Source organism: Tachypleus tridentatus, chromosome 7 (assembly GCF_004210375.1).
Source record: "Tachypleus tridentatus isolate NWPU-2018 chromosome 7, ASM421037v1, whole genome shotgun sequence".
In the NCBI taxonomy this organism is placed as follows: Eukaryota; Metazoa; Arthropoda; class Merostomata; order Xiphosura; family Limulidae; genus Tachypleus; species Tachypleus tridentatus.
In genome coordinates, this window is record NC_134831.1 from 134,723,462 (window position 1) to 134,746,214 (window position 22,753).

The 22,753-nt window shown below is 30.7% G+C and overlaps 2 protein-coding genes across 5 annotated transcripts in view; one reads left to right on the forward strand and one right to left on the reverse strand.

Annotated features, from left to right (window-relative positions):
• Window positions 1-21,723, reverse strand: part of LOC143256651 (inactive ubiquitin carboxyl-terminal hydrolase MINDY-4B-like) — a 120,881-nt gene extending 99,158 nt beyond the window's left edge. The window contains exons 1-2 of the mRNA XM_076514138.1: window positions 21,622-21,723; window positions 16,716-16,752 (exon numbers count right to left, since the gene is read on the reverse strand). The gene's annotated coding sequence lies outside the window, so the exon portion shown is untranslated. The remainder of the gene's footprint in view (window positions 1-16,715; window positions 16,753-21,621) is intronic.
• Window positions 239-17,023, forward strand: LOC143256652 (uncharacterized). 4 transcript variants are annotated; one of them, XM_076514139.1, is made up of 8 exons: window positions 239-372; window positions 847-944; window positions 1,277-1,362; window positions 7,068-7,233; window positions 7,667-7,776; window positions 10,324-10,402; window positions 13,068-14,048; window positions 14,272-17,023. In XM_076514139.1, exons 7-8 carry the CDS (start codon window positions 13,841-13,843, stop codon window positions 14,382-14,384), a joined length of 321 nt encoding a protein of 106 aa, XP_076370254.1. In that variant the 5' UTR covers window positions 239-372; window positions 847-944; window positions 1,277-1,362; window positions 7,068-7,233; window positions 7,667-7,776; window positions 10,324-10,402; window positions 13,068-13,840; the 3' UTR covers window positions 14,385-17,023. The 4 variants fall into 4 exon arrangements, 3 of the variants coding, with proteins under 3 accessions (XP_076370254.1, XP_076370256.1, XP_076370255.1); XM_076514141.1 differs by having other exon boundaries at window positions 7,670-7,776; XR_013031429.1 differs by having other exon boundaries at window positions 7,667-10,402; window positions 13,068-13,138; window positions 16,632-17,023.
• Window positions 21,724-22,753: the final 1,030 nt, after the last annotated feature.

The window sequence follows — 22,753 nt, forward strand, 5'->3', positions numbered from 1 at the left end:
ACTTTATAACGCCTCCACTGCTGAAAGGTCGAACATGTTTGGTGTGACGGAGATTCGAACGCGTGACCCTCCGATTATGAGTTGAGTTCCTGGCCACATCGGTCCATTTCCATGTTGCTCTCCAGCTAATGTTTTAGATAAAAATATGACTGCCTTGCAATCACTCTCTTACATTTGAATTTTTTTTCAACAAATGTTTATAAGTACAAAACTTTTTAACTTAGAAAAGAAGCATTAAGCATTAGAAACAAATTAGTTTTTTTCAGCTTGTGTTTTTTGATATTATCAGCAGAGGACAATTTCCGTAATTTAATGACAGGATAACTGGCACAAGACATTGCCTGGCGATGTTAAGATGGTCTCAGAATCTATGTAAGTCTTTAAAATAATTGTAGATAATAATAAACTATTGTGTTTTATGGGAGAAAAGTTTAAATTACAACAATACACGTTATTTAGTATAGATAATGTTTCTTCAAATCTTAATTGTGATGTTAGTAATTCACGGTATCAAATTTGGTTAGGAATGTACCTCATAATTTATTTTTCGTGAAACTATCTTAAAATTTTAAGACTTTTAAAAATAATAACTTCTTAAATTAAGTTTTTACCCATCAATAAATAATTTAACAAGATAGTAACCAAAGACTAACTACTGGGTTTAAATTTTAATATTAATCTAACATCAGTAACGGCAGTATTTTAATTGTATAAAAATTCGAACTGTAAATTCTGTAACTGATGGTGAAGAAGTATTAATAACATTGATAATATTGTTGTACAAATGTAATCTCGATTTACTAACCCCCTTTTGATTTTTTTTTTTCATTACACGTGTGTCTTAAGAAGTGATAATTCAGTGAAACTTTGAGCAGGCAAGTGCAATTAACACCATTAAGGGAAAAGCTCTTGGAATAGCAGGCTTTTTAACACCTATTTTGAAAGTAAGTAGTGATATTGAAGTGCTCTGAGTTATAGTTGTCGGACATTAATGTGAAGATCTGTTACTGCTTTTGTATTAAGGTTTAGTTGAGGAAGATTTTTGAAAAATTTGAGATTTTTTAAAAATTAATATGTATAAGTGAGGTATAAATAATATTTAATAAAAATAAGTTATGGATTTGCAAAAATAAATTGTTCATAAGATGTTTTCTCAAGTATAAGTTACTCAAATGTTTTTGCACAGAAGTATAGTTTTAAGTTTAAAGATTTTAAACCTTGTAATGCATATACTACTATATAATGGAAGTATAGCTTTATTATTTTTTTGAAGCAGATTCCTGCTGTTTAGTTATTGCTTTGTAAACAGACTGTTGGTCAAGAATCAAAGTTCAAAGGGACTGAGTGGTAACTCCTGAAGAGGTAAATGTTACTTGTTTTATTGTTGTTGACAAAATCTGCCATACATCTGAATTACAAAAATTAGTTGTGTGTGTCTGACATAACTTTTATTTTATTGATTTAATAAATACTTTTAAGTAAATGCAAAATATTTTGCTGTTTTGGTGTCAAGTTTCTTAAGGCTACGACAAAGGAAAAAGTGACAGTCCCTCAGTCTATCAAAGTTATTTTCACTTATTACAAAATCGAACCAAAATGTTAGAATCAAATTACATATAACTTCTCACATCTATATAAATATTTAAGAGATGTTTAAGAAAATTGAACTTAACATTATATACCACATCATTATGCAAAACATTCTACAGAATTGTTCTACTGAACCATAGGACCTCTCAAGTAGCAAAGCATTTGGAACAACAACCTGGAACATTATTCTTATATTTTTTAAAGTATTATTAACCCCACTTCTGGTTGCATATGATAATAACACTTCTTTTAATAATAAGTCTGTAATAGTTAACAAATCATAAGGAGGGAAAACAAGGTATAATATTATATACAAAGACAGTGTTTAGGACTAAGAGTATTTAACATATGAAAGCAAGGTACCTTGCAGGATAGACATACATATAAAGTAAAATCCAGATATAAAGATTAGAAGAAAAAAATTGAAAAAAATGACTCAGTGAAGGTATTCATATACCAAACATGAAGTGAATTGGAGTATATAATAAAAATATTAATTTTATCATGAAAGGAAGTGTAAGGTAAGTTAAAAAAACAAAATGTTTATGAATCAAGATTATTAAATAAAGTAAAACCAAAGGACATAACATGTCAAGGAAGAAAACCTTTAATGTTGTCTGTTGTAGCGCAAGAGCTTCTACAGCAGAGAATTTGAAACAACCGATTGCATCAATACCATGCTTTCAACCAATCTCGAGCAACATCTCACTGTTGAAGGAGTGATTGTTAAATGACATTTAGCTTTCCCAATATATGTGACCTTACTATTCCTTCACATGTGTGTTTATGTGGACCATGAATGATAAGTTTTATTCTAACAAACCTATATTTACAACCTAATACCTTTATTTTTTATCTCTACTCCAAACCTTGAATATTTAAACATTCTTTATCATTTGAAAATTGCTCATGGAACCTTTTGTATTTTTATCTTCACAAGATCAGATTATGATTTGCTATTAATGTCATAAAAACCAAGCTGAAAGACAGTCTATTTTTCCTTACATATATTTAATTCCTCTACTTTTGCAAATCTTTTTAAACATGATCCTGAGTGTTTTTAAAATCATCATTTTTACATATCCAAACAGAATAAATAGCATTATTGTTTAAAAACATTTATGTTTGTTTCCAAACATTCAGAGATAGTCCTAAACTGTTGAAGGTCTATCAGATAGCATTGAAACAGCGTCAGGTTTGTTTCCTCTCTTTCTTTTTAACAGAAACTGTTTTTGAAAATATTTGAATAGTTACCACACATTAAGTATATCTTATGTAGAAATTCAATATTTAGATTCTAAATGACCATTACTTAATGAAAGCTGTATCAAAAAGAACATACATCACAAAAACATTTTGCATAGCACAAAAGGGATACATATATAAGGCTGCATTGCTTCAGTAAAATGTACTAAATGCCTGATGTACAAGATATGAAAGAAGTTTTATACTAGAATAAGTATGAAACTTGTGTGTGCTAACAATGACGATTAACACTGATAAGTATGAAACTTGTGTGTGCTAACAATGACGATTAACACTGATAAGTATGAAACTTGTGTGTGCTAACAATGATGATTAACACTGATAAGTATGAAACTTGTGTGTGCTAACAATGACGATTAACACTGATAAGTATGAAACTTGTGTGTGCTAACAATGATGATTAACACTGATAAGTATGAAACTTGTGTGTGCTAACAATGATGATTAACACTGATAAGTATGAAACTTGTGTGCTAACAATGATGATTAACACTGATAAGTATGAAACTTGTGTGTGCTAACAATGACGATTAACACTGATAAGTATGAAACTTGTGTGCTAACAATGATGATTAACACTGATAAGTATGAAACTTGTGTGTGCTAACAATGATGATTAACACTGATAAGTATGAAACTTGTGTGTGCTAACAATGACGATTAACACTGATAAGTATGAAACTTGTGTGTGCTAACAATGACGATTAACACTGATAAGTATGAAACTTGTGTGTGCTAACAATGATGATTAACACTGATAAGTATGAAACTTGTGTGTGCTAACAATGACGATTAACACTGATAAGTATGAAACTTGTGTGTGCTAACAATGATGATTAACACTGATAAGTATGAAACTTGTGTGCTAACAATGATGATTAACATTGATAAAGGTCAATCAGTGTAACTCTATACTTCTCCTAAATATTAAAATGGTGATTGGTAATAATTCTCTCTCATAACTTTTTGTTATAGTTAAAGGTCCACACTCACTTTTCTGTTTATCATTAACTTTATCAGGTAAGTTTAATTAATCAACAGTTATATGTTAAAAACACTATTACTGTTTACCTGCTTGGAGTGGTGGCCAAGGCCAGTTTAAGGGTTTTATTGGTCATAGGCTTTTCAACTTATAGAAGGCCCCTTGTGACAGAACTTCTCAATGCAATACATTTATAGTAATAGCTTGAGACCCCCTAATTAGTGTGATGATCTGGACTCAGCCCGGTAAGTCCATGCATTAATCAGGGGTTGGTGGTGACTGTTAACTAAAAGATTGGTTTTTATTTATGTTAACTGCAGTTCTTACAATTGGCAACAATAGGGTATTTTTTCAATGCAAACTTACTATATGTAGTTATGAGTGTTGTACATAGTATAAACTATATGTTGATAAAATCGTTTTTCAAAATACATAAAGATGATTACTGCTCTGTGTAACATATTGTTAAACTATATATATAAATGCTTTACTTCATTTATATTTATTATCTGTAAAATAAAAAGGTTTTCATGGTGAAACATTGTGTAATAGATGGCAACTGCAGTTGCCATCCATTATACAAAGTTTTGTTATGAATACTCTGCCTAAACAATCTATCAAAGAAAAAGGTTTTCAATTGTATATAAAATAGTAGCTAGTGATATCAGTAATTTTGCAAGGTAGTAATGTCAAAAGTTCATATCTTCATTCAGTAATGTTTTGAACATAAAAAATTCCAAAATATACCCTTTGTTACAGCTGTATAAAATTAGTATATAAAAAATTAACTACTTCTTTAGTAATTTTTAAAACATTTCAAAATTAGACACTAGCTTACTAACATAATTATGAAAGAGAAGAAGAAATTTGCTAGTTTTTCAAAACTCTTGAAAAAATATGAGAATAATTTATCAAAACTTATCACAGTTTAGTCATGCAGTACCAGATCAGGTGTTGTTTATGACATACCCAAAGTGCTTTAGTTACCTTATTTTAAACCTGTTCTTTCCGTCTGTAATTATAAGTTCATGAAACTTATTGCTGCTATTTTGTTCCCTTTCTTCACTGAACTATAACTTAATGGGATTTCTTGTTGCTCTCCTTATACACCTAAATTGTAATGAATTGCCCTCAGTTGATTCATCGGTAAGTCTTTAGACTTATAACACTAAAATACAGATTTCAATAGGTGTTGAATCCACAGCACAGCTAGCACATCATGTAGCTTTGTGCTTAACTACAAACAAAACAAAAATTAATAAATTTCTACCATTGACTTGTTCACATTTTCTACTGAAAGTAAAAACATTCTCTATCCAGCAGTTGGTTAGTTTGTTTGTGGATCTCTTGGAACCCAATATTCCCCTGTCTGGAATCTTAAATCTTAAAAAACTTTCCACCCATTGTTTTCTAATTGAAAGTCTTCCACATATTTCTAACTCTCATCATAAGCTTATTTCATCTGTAACAGTATGTTTCATACAAAGTAGATAATATCATTATTGATTCTTCCTGTAGACAAACTTTGACTGTTAGTTTTCTTTGCCAAGATAAAAGCACATGGTTAACCTGAATGATTTCAAAATAATGATTTTCAAGTTGCTATGGGCTATGAAGGAAATGTATCATTACCTTTTTATAATTCTTCATATCTTAGAGACATATTTATTGGCCTTTATAACAACTATGACAGGTTTGTTACTTTTATCCGTAAAGTGATTGTTTCTTTTAAACAGGATATTTAACCTATGCTGTAGTTTTCCCAGTCTACACAGAGATCTTATACACAACCTCTTATAAAATAATAAATAGCTACCCAACAAACTTTCAAACTAATAATCTCTTATGCAAGTTTCTCTGACCTTGTTAAAGTGTGATGATAAACCATGTACTATCCTAAAATTGAATTTTTATAACTTGTAACCTTTCACTAGTTCTTAAAGTTTTCTTGTTGATAAAAAAACTATATTCAGAATCAACAGTATTTGTACTTAAACTTATCAAGTTTGATGTATCTGAGAAAGATACAAGAATAATCGCAAATGCAAAATGTGAATACTTCTATTTGTATATATGTTTTTCTGTTGTTAACACCACATTTATGTACAGTTATATTAAGACAAAACAGGGAAGGTAACTAGATATATTGTTAATCTAAGTATTGTATTTTAGGTTTTCATTTTTAAAAAAATAAAGATTGAAGTAAAACAATTTTCAGATGGCCAATTTTTTCCTCGCATCACTTGTCCGACCTAAAGTTTTGACTGTTTATTATCTGAGTATTAAAGTGTGTATGCTATGCATAATGAAAAATTGGTGTATATCTATTGCTATGATAAAATTTAATGTTACCATGTGCCAGCCATTTTGGAAATTTTGTCATTCCACAATAATAACAAGAACATATAACCATTTTTAAACTATTAAATTTCTTTAATAATTTGTAAGTTTGTTGAAGGTGTCACTGTTTTTCTAAATGTAAATAAGAATAAATAAAAAACTAGTATATACAATCATTAGTTTACTGGTATACAATTTACATGTTTATCACAGCTGCTGTTACCTGGCAAAGAACAAAAAGTACACAATAGACGTTTTTTATGTGAAACAGATGTCATGTAATAGAAAAAACAAAATACCTTGTAGATATCTTTTGTCTGAATGAGAACATCAGTTCTGTATTTTGTTTTTGTATTATATGTATTTGTTATTTCTTAAGGATACTTATACCAGATGACAAAATGTAATAATTTATTCCTAAATATTTGTGTTTGGTTTAGTAGAATTCCTTATGTTACCTGTATTAGCTTTAAATACAAATACAAGTTTTATATAAACTTTTTTCCATTAATCAGTATAATGGAATGTATTTCCTGTATATTGTTTTATGTATGGTCTTTTAATTATGTCTAAATCTGTGTGCATTCACAGATTTCGGTATATGCATAGGACATTTTCCCATTTGTTATTAAGATAAAATAGGACAACAACAACAAACCATTGGAATTTTCATGACAATTTTAACACATTTTTAAAAGAAATAAAAATGTTATCCCTTTTCCTTTTTATATCAAGAACTCCTTATTTTTCTCTTTTAAACTCTTAAAATGTCAGCCTACATTGTTACCACTGTCAATTCACTCCAGAAACTAGTAACCATTAGAAAATAAAAATAAATAAACTGGAGCCTATCCTGTCATATTTGTATCTTAAATTTTTTTTTCTCTAGTTCTCCTGACCTTGGAAAACAATGCTAGAAGACAAAAGGTGGAAGACTTTCGAAACATCATCCTCTACACTTGTCTCCACAACAGGCAGTTACCGTCCATTCTACAAAGTTTCATCATGAATACTCTGCCTAAACAATCTATGAAAGAACACAATATCACAGCAAGGTTTTGTTCCTCATGTGTTTTTGTTGTTTTTTTAATTTCATCTCAATAAAAGTGACATCTTTGATTTCTCTAAGTATCTCATGGGACTTATTCTTAATTTTACAGCATTTTTAAAATTGTTAATAAATTATAATTAATATAACAGTAAAATCTTTTATAGAAATCAATATATAAATGTCATTTCAAAATCAAAATTCTGCAGTTTTTTTTCCTCTGGTGAAATTACTGTAATTTTTGCTTTAAAAATTGAGCCCTTTCTTTCTGTCATCCAGATACTTCATAACTGAATGTTTCTGTTTTCATATTTAGTATCTTAATGATAATTCCTTAATATCAGTGTATTGTTTACTAAGTTTTAATATTTTTATTTATTAGTTTCCAAGAAATATTCATTAACTGTTTACAAACTGTTTTGTAAATTATTTTATTTTAGCAGGTGACATGTAGTTCTTCACTGCCCAACATGGCAATGGGCAAAGGGGACAGTGAAATGGTGAAAAACCTACCTACCTTACAATAAACAGTTTCTTGTGACATGAAATGGTGAGTGAAAAGACAACAAGCATACTCTAGAATTGAAGTTCCTAACTCACAAGCCACCTGAATAGCCAGGTTGTTTTATGGGGCCCATTTTTAATCTTGAGAGGCCTAACTGTTGGCATGGTATTAACTTTTCAATATATTTACCTGTATTCCCAATTTGAAATAATAGTTAACATTCTTTACCATGGCCCAATATGGCCAAGCGTGTTAAGACGTTCGACTCGTAATCTGAGGGTTGCGGGTTCGAGTCCCTGTCACATCAAACATGCTCACCCTTTCAGCCATGGGGCATTATAATATGATGGTCAATCCCACTATTCGTGGCAGATGGCAGGTGATGATGACTAGCTGCCTTCCTTCCCTCTAGTCTTACACTGCTAAATTAGGATCGGCTACGCAGATAGCCCTCGAGTGGGTTTGCATGAAATTCAAAAACAAATTTTTTACAATATAGGGATAGATGTTGGATTTGAAACTGTGTTTGAGGGGAATATAACATTTAGAAACTTATAAATAAGCAGAATCTCATTTTTCATGATGATCGTGTATGGGGGTACTATAGTCTGATTTTAATGGTATTATTAAGGAGTTAATTCTGTTTCCAGAAATACACAAAGAAAGCATAGTCTGCTGCTTATTAAATATTGCAGATACTATAAAAAATGTAAATGGTTTATGAAACAAATATATTTTCTGTTATCAATTCATTATAGTTTCCTAATTTCCTTTTAACAACTTTAAGAATAATTTATATATTTACAGGCAGGTATGTTACTCATATTTTGTAATATATTATCTAAATCTGATATTCTGATAAATCAAAAGAGAGCACCCAATGCATCAACTGTTAATTCTGTCACAAAGAAAAAGATAATGTTAATAATAATTGTTCATTTTAGGAAAACTGAAATATTACAGAAGTTTGAGTATATGTTTCAGATAGAAACTATCTGCATTTTTAATAATTAACAAAATATAGCCAAGTATGAATAATATGAATATCATTAGAACATTTGTCTTATCTTTTAAATTGGCTTTTTTTCTGGTAAATTAACCCCCTATTTGTCTGGTACCTTTGCATCAGTCAACCACTGTTTACTAAAAAATGTAGTTTTAATATTATATTTGATTAGCTATGCTTGTTACTTTGTGTGTGTGTAGTTCTGATCTGTGTTGTGTCTTTGACTAGAAGCATGAACATCCACAAAAAGGGTAAGAAAGGGCACTTGGTAAACATGTGTTCCCTTTTAAATAATTTATGTAAAGGTCTTTAATATTAAATAAAGCATTAAGTTGTAGAAGGTGTGACAGAAAAGTTAAAGAAACAAGCATAGTTGTTGTTTATTAAAAATTGCAGACATTATAAAATAATGTTAATGGTTTATAAATGTAGTATTCTGCTGTTGATTTCTTGTATTCTCCTATTTTCATTTAACAAACTTGATAAATATAATTTAATGTCTACAGGCATATAACTACTCATGTTTTATAGTAGATTATCTAAACATGATTTTTTTTAATTACTTAGTAGATTCAGTTGAAGAAAACAATATTTTTATCAGAAATTGTGTGTTCTGTCATGTCTGTATTAACTCGAGGATTACTGATACATCCTGTTAGCTTTTGAAGCAGGTTTTTCTTAAGTTGTCTGTGCACTAAATTCCTTGTGGATGAATATTTTAGTGGGTTACAGAGTCCCTAATAGCATGAGTGAAACAGAAAAAAAATTACAATCATTATTGTAGTTAATCCCAATAACTACTGTCTGGTTCTTATGTGTATCTTACAAAGAGAATGAACAATTTCACCCAAGTTATTTTGGTCAATCTTCACAATGAGTCTTGTAACAGGCAGAGACATAAAAGTACTAAATATGTCGGAACATTGTAAAGACAGGTTGTTGATTTTGAAGGTTAGTTTCATTAATATTCATTAATCATAATATAATGGAACTCTTGCTTGAATGATACTGGAAAAACGTTTTTATTAGGCAATGTGCAACCCCCAACTTCATGAAATTTTTATTTTGTGTGCATGTAGATACGCAGTAGGGGTCTCATCTTTTTTGTTTCACCTCCATTTTCTGTCATGGAGAACTTTATGTTTCTCTATTCTCAGAGTGCAGATATGATGTCAATAATACATCACATGGAATTCTAATGCACTGATGCTATCCATATAAATATAACAATACTGTCTGTTGTATGTCCATGTAAATACTTCACAGAGTGTGAGTGGATATTCACCAAACTTGGTATGGAGACTCATTAGGTCCGTGGGGAAATACAAGTTTTCGGTTTTGCATTTTGTGGCTTTTACAAGTTTTTTTTGCTGGGTCCGTGAGGAGAGACATTCAAATTTATGGTTTCACATTTTGCTGTTTTATGGGTGTTTTGGGGTTTCTCAAAATTATATATAAAGGAAACAACTTTTCATGTCCTAAGATAACGTTTTGATTAATCATAAATTTATATAACTTCTGTCCAGGGTGCATGTGCCCCAGCTAGTGTTTGTAACTTACCACCTTATTATGTACAATATAAACAGATGAGTACTCAAAAGAGCAGGAGAAAGTAATTGAGGCTGAAGATGAAGAACGTGGTTGGGTGGACACGTCATTATACTGGTAAGTGGTCTACATATGGCACACACAACAAAAATGAATAATAATATGCTATTGTTGTGGTGATGGACCTGTGCTTGTAGCTAATTTAGTAAATTATATGTGAACATCTTTAATTTATAAAAACAACAACTTAATTATACTCTTATTAAAAATTTGAGGATCACATGATTACACATCACACATAAAGTGCATTTTGAAGAAGACACTCATTTTTCCACATGTGAAGTGTGAAGTTTCTAAGTATCATAAGATTGCGTGATTTGTATCTGATACTTATTCCAGATGTGTTTGATTAAATTCAGCTAAGATTACTGCACCATTTAGGCCGTTAATACAATACATCCATGTTTTTAGTATGTCCTTTTGCTGCTGTTACTCTGTTATCCAGTGCTATCCCTCATTAAGATAAGGAATAAGTCAAATAGCAAGCCCAGGTTCCTTAGTAGCATTTTAAACATTTGAAATGCCATACAGTTGTGGTTACTGTGGCTATATCTGGATTCATACTTTGTTGTGTTAAGTTCTTGTCCTGAACTCCTGTTATTGCACCAACAATTTCAGTCTCATCATTTAACTCCATTAGTATCCATTTAATAACTTTGGTCTATACTAAGTACACTTTGGGAAACTTGTTTTATATCAACAAACTATTTTCTAACTTATGTGTTGATTAAGGTGATTAAAATGCATGTGGTAAATGCTTTCATACTTACTGAAGTGAACTATGTTGTGTATAAGAAGCTAGTTCAAAACATTTATATATGTAGGCTGTGTATAAAAGACAGACTTGATTATCTCATTAGAAGAATTTATTCTTGTGTTGTTGTTTTTTCTCTTAACCAGCTGTTAGAATGCAAAACATTTTTGAGCTTGCATATAACTGCCAGAACTTAATTTACAGATAATACCCTAAGTGTTGTAGTTCACATATTAGCTTTGCAAGATGTGTTTTGAGAGCAGCTCAGTGAACATGTTAATTCTAAAAACTAAAAAGCTCAAGTGTTGCAAACTGTAGTATGTTTATCTGTGTTTAAGTGATTGAGTCTTTTTGATATTTTTATTTTGTAGTTATTTCAGTAAAACATAAAAATATTTGGGTTAAACTTCATCTTCCTCCACACAACTCATGGTCAAGCTGTTGCCTCAGTTTTAAATCATAAGCTTTGAAATATATTCTCTTTATTTATATGTAGAGACTAATGTGTCTTTTTAAGACTGAAATACATATAACTGCTTGGCCCAGAATAATACTGTTAAGTGCAAAATATTTTTTCTGGAAATTATTTTAGTTCCAATGTGTTGTAAGATTCTGCATGTCCAAGATGTAAACACCTCATGTTAAAATGTTTCTTTGTTATTCATTTTAATGGAGTTGGTGTTGTGTATGCAGCATATATATTTTATATGATCACAGAACTCAAACCTGTGTATATAAAGAAACAAGACGTACACATTTTTTGTACTGTCTCCTTTAAACTTTGAATTCTGGTCTCATAATGGATTTAAATACTTTGTCTTTTTTTTTGCTACTTCTGAACTAATAGTAATTCAGATTAATGTGAAATAGGTAACCATTTTTCTTACAGTATAATTGGCATGGTATTATGAAACTATTGTAAACTGCTGTATTACTTGCTTTCAGTTTTGTATGTATGTATATTTATATGCTTAATGTTGAATCATTTGATTTCCTATAATACACATACACTTATGATTTATTAGTCCAAAATATAACCAGTAGAATTATAAGATTCAAATGTTAACTGATCAAACAAAGTTCAGTTTTGTAGCATTTTAACTTTATAAAATAAATAATAGTTAGGAGTTTTCTGACAGAGGTTTCTTAGGAGTACAGGCATTTGTGAGCTTGGTTGTCATTTTGAGAAGAGGTTTCCTATCTTTATGGGTTTAAAAAAATATTATTTAAAGATTGTCTAATAACTAATAAAAGCACTTTTTAAAAAAATGCTAAATTTTCATTTTTCCTGTTGTGTACTGAAACATAGTAATGAGGTTTTTTTATATTAAAGTATGATTAACAGAAAATTTTGTGTTGTAAGTTATCGTGTTTAATCTCTGAAACATTTCTTTTAAAAATTTTCCCCATGTTTATTCTTATTTTACAGATTATTTTGTACATATCATCTCTAGGTACATACAAATAAAAGTATAATTATAACACAAACTGGTTACACAGTTACCTGCAGTTACTTGTCAGTATAACAGAATGTGACTGTTGAAACTTTTCAGCAAAAGTAACTGAAGAAGATTATATTAATATAGCATTCTATTATTTATTTATATATGAAGCTATCCCATTATCTCTGTTTGATTTTAAGATGGTTCAGGCTTCATTAAAACCAAAGGTGATTCTCCATAATGTTTAACTTTTTACATGATGCAGGTTTCCAACATATTTGTATGTACAGTTTTAAGCATGGATAACTACTTTCTCATGTTAATCTTTTAATGTGTTCACATCTGTATAATAGCATGTTGTTTAGTGTAAATGTGTTTGGTCACATTAAACTTTTTTTTCTTTTTTAAGATTCCTGCATACTTACCATTGTGGGGAATAAATGTTTTTCTAGCTTTCTCATACATTTATTAATCATAAACCTTGTACCTATCTTGTATGATTATAGATTATTTACCTATGTTACAGGAGGTAGCAAACACTCCAGAGGTGAAGATATTGATGCTGTTGTAGAATGTTGGATAATGAAAACAGACAAGGTATTTATTAATAGTAGACTTTTTATCAGCAAAAAGAGTGCCATTACTACACTAAGATATGTGCATGTAGGAGCATAATTGAGGTATGAATGAGCTGAAAATATTTCTATATTCTATGTTACCCTAATGATATTTGCACTAGCAAGGATCTGGATTAGAATTTCTTAACATGATTTCCTTGTTCTTTGCTCAGTTTGTCGTAAAGCAATCAGACTTTGAAAAAAGATCGTCATTTAGCAAGATATTAAATTATAAGAACTTCTGGCCTTCATTGGTAAATTTTCATGTGATAGTACTAATAACACTATCTAACAAAATGTTTACTTTTTCTTGTTCCTGGGCAGAAAGTGTTATTTCCCAATTGCTTATGCTTAAAGTAAATAGAAAAGACACATTTTTTTTCTTCAAACTTTGCTTTTGTAACCTGGGTAATGAAATTTTCAAATTTATCCATCTTCCAGAACATTGCTGGTAGATTCAGTGCTGAGTAGCTAATAGAGCATTTTCTTGAACTTAAAAGAATTTTCCACAATGTTGTAGAACTTAGGAGAATTTTCAAGAACCTTTTATAATTTTCTAGAACTTTCCATAGTAATACATATACACACACACACACACACACACACACACACAGGGGCTCACCACTTAAGTTTAGTTCTAGCTGCCTAAGTGAACACATAGACCTATCTGATTTTATAAGAGATGGCATCAAGAAGCTGCAAGCATTCTCCAGATGCATTCTACTATGCATGTGGCCAATGTATCAAGACAAGAGCAGAAAAGTACTCTGTGACAGCATCTACTAAAATGTGTGAAGCCTACAAGCCATATTTCGACATGCCTGTCGGGGATCAAGACAAACCCTGGGTACCTCATTCTACCTGCGAGCACTGCAAAAAAACTCTAGAAGGTAAGACGGACCATTTTTGCTTGCTTGAATTGTAAGATTTTATATTATACAAATTTTAGACATTTTAAAATTTAAATATCTTTTAGTTTATTATTTTTTTAAATTTCCAATAGTATAGAAAAAATATCACATATAAAATATTTTTCATGAACCTCTTACACATTAGTTGTGGATGAAATAAATTTATTCTTCATAATAACAATTTTATTTTGCTCTTTTGCAGGATGGTACAGAGGGGAAAAGAGAGTCATGAAGTTCGCTATTCCAAGAATTTGGCATGAACCCACTGAGCAATTGCATCTTCTGCATGGTGGACCCTTCCAAATGTTGGGCTAGCAAGAATGCATCTGCTATCATGTATCCAGACCTTCCATCATCCATCACCCCAGTGCCACACTGCCCTGAGCTTCCTGTACCCACTCTGCCAGAGAGAAATCGGAAGAGGAGGTAGACGTTGAAGATCTAGATTACAATTTCAGAGGTGCAGCTGATGAGAGAAACCCATACTACCCCAACCAAAGAGACCTCAATGACTTGATCATAAATCTTGATTTAACAAAGTCGAATGCTAAGCTTTTGATATCTGGGCTCAAGGAGTGGAATTTGTTAGATGAAAGTGTGCAAGTCGTAAGTCAGAGAAAGCATCACTAAACCAACATTTTTCACGCTTCTTCACTCATATGTTGTTTATTCAGGGCAAATTTGCCCGTTTTTACATAGAAAATAAGTTAATTTCTAAGTTTAATTATCCATGTTACAAAAGCAAAGTTTGAAGGGAATAATGGCCATTTTCTGTACTTTTACAACATAAACAATTAAGAAATAACACGTACTATCCAGGAACAAAATTTATGTTACATAGTGTAATATTTTTAATCAGTATTGAATGAAATGTAGTGTGTCCAAGCCACCTGCATTATTGCTTTAGAAAAAAATAATTGTAAGTTTTTATTTCAGATGCTGAGTTGGTCATGCAGCCTATAAACATTTTACTTAATAGGCATTCTTCTTACACAAAATAGTTAGGTTTTATATCAGAACTCCCTACACTAATACACTTCTGATAATCTAAAGAAAACTGATAATGTTTTTATTATCTAACCATTCAAAAAATTAGATTTCCATTATTTTCACAATTGTAGGTCTACCAGTTGATCAGCGGTATGTTTATAGATTTACAACTGAAGTAAAACTTTACCTTCTCTTTCTCTCTCTCTTGAAATGTAAAATATTATAACTCATATTGTTATTTTCTTATATGTATACAAGTTATTTTTGCATGTCACAATAGTGCATCAGAAGGTGTAAAGTCCTTTTTTAAATGTCTTAAAAAATTCTCCCACCCATATTAAAGGTATTGGGAAGAAACTTGAAGATCAAGTTTTATCCCACATTTTATAAATGCTTTTTCTTTGAAGCCAGATGAAGCATTATTAGCATTTTAACTTTTAGCTGTTGGCCACCACCATAATCAAGATTTTGTATTCAACACCAAAGCTGGTGACATTTTTTTCTCTACTGTAGCAATTAAATATTTATAATGTTAGGCCAGATTTGCTCATGTGAAAGAAAATGGCAGAAAGATTTAAAACATTTGTAAATGTTTGTGATTTTGTAATTGAAAATTTTGATTAATAGATTCTTACTGTATATGTTGTAATCTTCAAGGTGACTGTCAATCTCTTAAGTTGAATGTGAGATGAAAACAAGGATTTTTTACAGACATTTGTGATGGATTTTTTGTGCTTTATTCCTGCATATACCTAATTTTCATGAAATAGTAGTCACTTCTGTTACACAGTGCCTGAAATAACTTGAACACAGTGATTCAATACCATATTTTCTTATTTACTTGAGTTGAAGATATAATTACTGTCTTTCAACCTACTGCTCATAAAACACTAGTATAAAAAAAATTATAAATTGTTTTTCTTTTCATTTTTTCAATTCAGTAAATTTTTTTTTCAGATGTTGGTTATGCCTAATGCTGAGTAAATTATTTGGTTTACCCTTAGAAAGCAGCATTAGAAAATAATCTTTAATATAAAGAGCCTTCTACATATTTTTGTTTTTTAAATAAAATGATTTTTTTACAGATATTTTAAATTGATATGTCTAATTACATGTGCTAAATTGCCAGCAGAGGATTAATATTGGGTACTTAAACTGAATTTTCTTAACTTGAAAGATGGAACATATTTAAACTGAAAATTCAAGTATTCAAACATTAAGATGCTTTTTTATGGCCTCTTAGACAAAATATTTTTAACATAACTACACCTTGCAACTTTGATGTTATTTTATGTTGAGAAATTTTATCTTTAAAAAAACATGTTTACCTTTAACTTTATAGACATATTTGCTGAAAACCACAATTTTAATAAAAATATACAACTGAATAATGAAGTCAAAATACTTATTGTTCTGACTTTGCCTAATTTATTAAAAAAAAAAACAACCTCATATTAATGAATTACAAGATGCAAGCTTTCAGTGTTTGTTATCACAAGAGATTATCACACTCTGCTAAAATGTGGTTTCTGTATTAATTTAGTCAATAATAATTTTTTTTTTTTCAAACAGAGCTGTAAATCTCTATCCATTGAAAAAAATTTATGAATACATCAGACAAGATTGTTTAAAAAAAGACTAATCAAGGAAACTCACCATCATCTTCCTGGATTACCCTCAGCATCAGTTCGTCCTTGCAGATAAATACATTCATGTAATAAAATAGTCATTCAATTTCAAAATAAACATTTAACTTAAAACACTGTTTGTATTATAATGGTATGAAATTTGGAATTTATGTGCTGAATGAGCTTAATTTCTAGATGAGTTGCAAGCTAGATATACGGTGTAAAAATGAATTGCTAATTTATTACATATAATTATTACAACTGACTCTTCGTATGATTTTGTGTTATATAAAATGTATTTTGAAGGTTTTAATGAAAACTTAGAAATTGTATCAATACTATGAAGAAACTATTATTATAATTTTTATTGTATGTTTTAAGAAATTGTGACCTTTTGTCAACATGTGTAAAACCTGGTGTGATACTGAATAACTAGGCATGGTTCAGTGGTTAGCATGCTAGTCTATGAATCTGAAAGTCCATTGGCTATCTCCCATTGAAATAAAATCTCTCGCTGCACTTTGGGATGATGGATGTGTTACAAGAGCATGATTTAATCCCTTTCATTCAATTAGAGAAGCCTAAGAGTTGGAAGTGGGTATTTTTGACCAGCTGTCTTCCCTCTAGTCCATCATTTCAAAATTAAAGATGGCAGTGTGCATATAGCCCAAATGTGGCTTTGCACAAATATCCTAAACAGACGAACTCAATGATAATGTTTTCTCTTGTCAAGAATGCTGATGTTATGAAGGAAATAATTGAAACAGTAACAGAAGGTGATAAAGAGCTAGGAGTGAGTGCACATCTATCTGATTGTATTTCTAAAGTTTGTTAAGAATGTAATTCCAACCATTGAATATGAATATACTCAGAACTTCACAATGTGATAATAGATAATAGATAGGTGTGTGTAAAAAAGTCAAAATCAAGTTTGTTAATCTAGGATATGCTGCAAGATTTATTCCAACAATTACAAAAGTGTAGTCATATGTATTGTTCAATCCAGTTATTTTTGTGCAAAATAACAATAAAAGAAAAACAGCTATGCATTATTACATGATATTAATGGGTAATGCCAATATCTGGATTATTGTTAAGAAAGTATGGTTGGAAAAGCTAGATGGAGCTAATAGTGTTTATACAAATTTAAGAGTTGTGCATTATACACACACACACATACATACATACATATATGATTGATGAACAATGAACTTTTTTTCACTCTATGCATGTAAATCCTTCATACTTTCTTACCACAATGTGAGTTATATGTATTTGCTTCCTTCCTGCTGTTTTTTTTCTTTTTACAGTGATTTATGTACGATAATTGTTGGATAGAATCTGAAAAGTGTATGTAAAATATTACCAGATATGTGTATTTTTTCTATTAGTTATTCAGCATTTTCTTCCTCAGAATACCAATGTATAAGTGGTTAACTTCATAGATATGCTTTAAATCTTTGTTCACCATATACTGACAATAATTACTGTAGCTACAAAGTGATAAGATAAAGATAAATGTGTATTTTTAACTTTGTTTTTCACATATTTTACTATGGTTATGTTATGATGAGGTTTCTTTTGCTTTATATTACTTATACAACTTAGATTGTTACTTTTATGGACTAGATGGTTTACTTGCAGTTTTTGACAGTATTAGTTCATATAAAAACTGATCATTTAACTCTAATATTCAAACACGTGACCATAGCTTGCTAAAATAGAAAATGTTTTACTGAATCACCAGTGAAGAAGAAGTCAGTTATGAAATATAAATTCGAAATTTGTTTTAGGTTCATTTTGATTCAATCTTGTATTGATTTTTTCAATTGGAAAATGCTACAGAATATTATTTTAAAAGAAAGAATGGAAAAATATAGAACAATTAGAAATTAATTTCATTTTTTTCAAACAGAGAATACCCTTATTTGTAAACCTAAAGCATTAATTGTTTACCCTTTCATTATTAAACAACTTAAACATCATTGTTCTATTTGTGCATGATTTTAAGTTTGTTTATAAAATGTGTGTGTGTTTATGGTTAACCATTTTCGGTGATTTGAAATAATTCTCTTCATCTGATGTTCCTCAGTGGCACACCAGCAAGTATGCATCTTTTTAACACCAGTGAGTGAGTTCTGATAGCCATTGTGGTCACAGCACAAATGGTCCATTCTGTAACTTTAACTCCAGACAAATGGTTTCAAACTTTTAATGTTCACTAGACTTGTTTTACATTACTAAATGAAAACTATTTTATTACTTTTAACTTAATTGTCATTATTACACAAAAGTGCTAACATGTGTGTGTAGTTTTGCTAATATTAGAGGCTTGTACTAGAAAGATGCCAATCCATATTTTGAATAGTTTTTTAATGGTTTGGATGGGCTGTAAATCTGTTGTGGACAATCCAAGCGTGATTACTTGACTTATATATATATATATACACACAAGTTATTTTTATAGATCTAGCTGACAATATGATGTGACAAATTTCTTATGTAATCAGATTCAAGCTGCAACCATTATGTGATTACTTGACTAGTATATATATATATATATATATATATACAGACACGAGTTATTTTTATAGATCTAGCTGACAATATGATTTGACAAATTTCTTATGTAATCAGATTCAAGCTGCAACCATTATTTTCATTTATTTTAAGATTGATACAGTATATTGAGTTACTAAACATTGGTTACATATTAATTTGAAAACAAAAAGACAATGATTGTTTTGTGACAGTTTTATCATATATTCACCACTTTTCAGATGCTTACGGAAAAAAATAAATAGATGTATTTTTGGAGTTGTGTGAAATTGGTAAAATATAATTCAAATAAATCCAACTTACGTTGTTCAATTACAGTTTTTTGTGACCTATATTGTGATGAACTAACTCCCATCTTGATTATGGATTGCGTTGTTATTTTAGTTAACTGTTGTATGTAACGCTGGTTTACTAATATTTATACATATCCTAAAATTTTAACCTTTTACTTAGTCTGAAATGTATCGTTAAGTTCTTTAATGCAAAGAGTTCAATGTTTGAGTCAAAAAACATTGAAACATTGCTCATTAATTCGTGATGACGAGCAAACCTACTTGTAGAGAAAATTATATATGTAAAAACGGCTGGTATGGGTTGAGACAGTGCTTTCTCTACCCATCCCAGCCGTTTTTACATATATAAATTGATCATTAATGGTGTATTATATGTTTGTAAAAGACATTTTTAATGTCTAGTTTTCACCAGACATAATGATAACTGAAACTGATTAGAATGCTTTTCGTTCTCTCCATTTTTTAGCAAATTCTTTGTTGTTTTTACTTTCACAAGATACTTCCAAAGATTTAAACTTACAAGTACAACCTAGGAAGCTCAGTTTACTGAGTCGTTAGCCGAAAGCACAAACAACCCTCATCATGCGTTAAGTCTAGGTCACTGGGAAAAAGAGCATTGTTAAAAATAGAACTAACTCCCCCCACCCCACCCGGATTTCACCAACCGTGTATAACTTCCTTTCAGGAGTACCTCTCTTTGTCAGGCTCCAAACGGTTCACTTACCTACCCGGATATCCTCTCTGTTTTTCATACCTTTTAAATTTTGTTAAAGTAAAAATACTAAACTTTTTCAGATGTGTATATATAAACTACACATTTTAATTTTAGTAACAAGAAATGCATAATCTGTAGTTAAGTAATTAGCCTGTAATGTTTGTTTTGTAGATCAAGAAGGGTGGGTGTGGGGGAAAAAACAAAACAGAGTGAGGCCAGCTTATCTGAGAAAACCCCCTAACGGTAGTGGGCGTGTTGGGTACGCGTGAACATCTGCTTACCTGTCTGACCTACAAACAGCCAGAGTTCATTGACCGCACTCTTTGTTTACTTTAAACACGATGAAAAAATAGTCTTGGTTTGCTCACTTTCATTATGCTAGAAAAATGAAACCGAATGGATGCTCGTCAACTGTGCATGATTTTAATATAACGAGCGTGTAACTAATCACATTCCATAATGATGTTTGAGAGACAAAGATTGGCAGGAGGAATGTGTAGTAAGCGGTATCAAAATTTTATACACTAAAAAAGTTTATGTGCGGCACGATACTGCTATAATGTGAGCGAACACTACCCGAATAAAAGTAACTCAGATCTAATAAGTTAAGCCTCGTTTTAAAATATTTTTGAATATTGTATTAAATGTCATTATCTTCGCGAGAATATGAGCACTGTAACTCCTGCCTTTGAAAAACGGCCTTTTTACTTGCTCGTCAGATTACTACACTTACATCTAACAGTCGCGTTTTTAAGAGTACGTTTTATTCATCAGTTGAAAAATAAATTAGGCTTAACTTTTGAAAACGTTTTAAGCTGTTCATTTATTTTTCCAGTTTATTTGGCGTTTAAAATATACGTAGCTTTAAAAAAAGTCTTGTGTTTGTTCCGATTATCCTGTTACATACTCTAGTCCAATGTTTCTCAACAGAATTTTCATTTTAGTAGTTTTATTGGTCTAAAAATGTATTAGAAGGAGGCATGAGCCCATTCGTTGTTTGCTGAAGAGGCACTACGGCGATAACGGTTGAAAAACACCGTTCTATACAAGGGGTTAGTTGCGCTTTATATATTAAAATACAGTGGGGTGTTTCCACAAGCAAAAATGTTTGGCACTTATATATTTGGCTGACCGCGAATTCCTGACCATTTGAGTTTGTGGCTTGTGGCAGAGTCGGGAGAAAGGAAAGAAATCCATGAGAAATTTACTTTCGTCACAGTTCAATGATTAAGAGCCAAAGAAAACAACTTTTTGAATAATTAAAAAAACAACTTTCAGTGTCCTGCAAGCAAAATCATTTCAAATCTTCACGCCAACACCCTTATGTGAAACATGAAAGATGTAGCTGCGAAAGAGAACCATCTTACCTAAAAAGTAATTGAAGTGAAGCTGTACATTTCTCCTTGTATTCCTAACACGATAAGGATTTGAAGTTTACAGTAGGCAATAAGTTATAAGTTCACAAGTTACCAGTCACACCTAAAAATAAACGCCTGTTTTCATTAAAATAATGCTTGACTCGCGGGAATCTCATTCGTTCACCAGTTACGCCCACGCCTCTGATACTTATGCATAATATTAGAAACTTCGGTCATGATGAATACTTTTAGAATTTAGATTAATCATGTTGTTCGTTACAGATACGCACGGCAAGGTCTGGTGGTAAGGGCGTTCGACTCACAATCTGCGGGTTGCAGATTTGAATCCCCGTCACACCAAATATGCTAGCCCCTTCAGTCGTATGGGGCGTTGTAATGTGTCGATCAATCCTACTATTCGTTTGTAAAAAGAATAGTCCAAAAGTTGGCGGTGGGTTAAGATGACTAATTGCCTTCTCTCTAGTCTTACACTGCTAACTTAGCGCAGGTCGCCCTCCAAAACATCACAGAAACTGCGAAACTGCAGTGTCAGACGATAAACATATTACCGTGGTCTCAGATTGATCATGGAAAACGACAGATGTCGTTGTTTGAAGTCAGAAACGTCGTTCGTAAGACTTATTTTGTTGTTCGTTCATGTCATACAATATTAACTTCAATACAACTTGATTGATTCACCTTAGCACTGAATATTCATTTTATTCTTGTACAAGAAAAAAAATTGAAGCATATATACATGTAACGTAAACTCAAAATATATATATAACTTATACCAAACTATTTTAAGTTCAAGGTAATATAGTATATTAGCAGATTTTTTAATTTCATAATCTCAATGTTGAATTTTTAATAGAGAATACAGACGACTTGGGTTTATTTTTAACAAGAAGAGATTTTAATTATAATTATATACGGACCTAACGTTATGATACTTTTATTTGCTAGCTTTCGGCCCAATTACGAGAGGCTTCATTGGACAATAATGTACTGATCGAAAATTCGTTAATCAGTAGAACACTGCTTTAAAATAGGTATCTAGGCTACAATTCCAACAATAACTGACATCTGGTGTTAAAGTTTATTAACAGTTGTAATAAAAGAAAAGTGTGTGTGTGTTCTT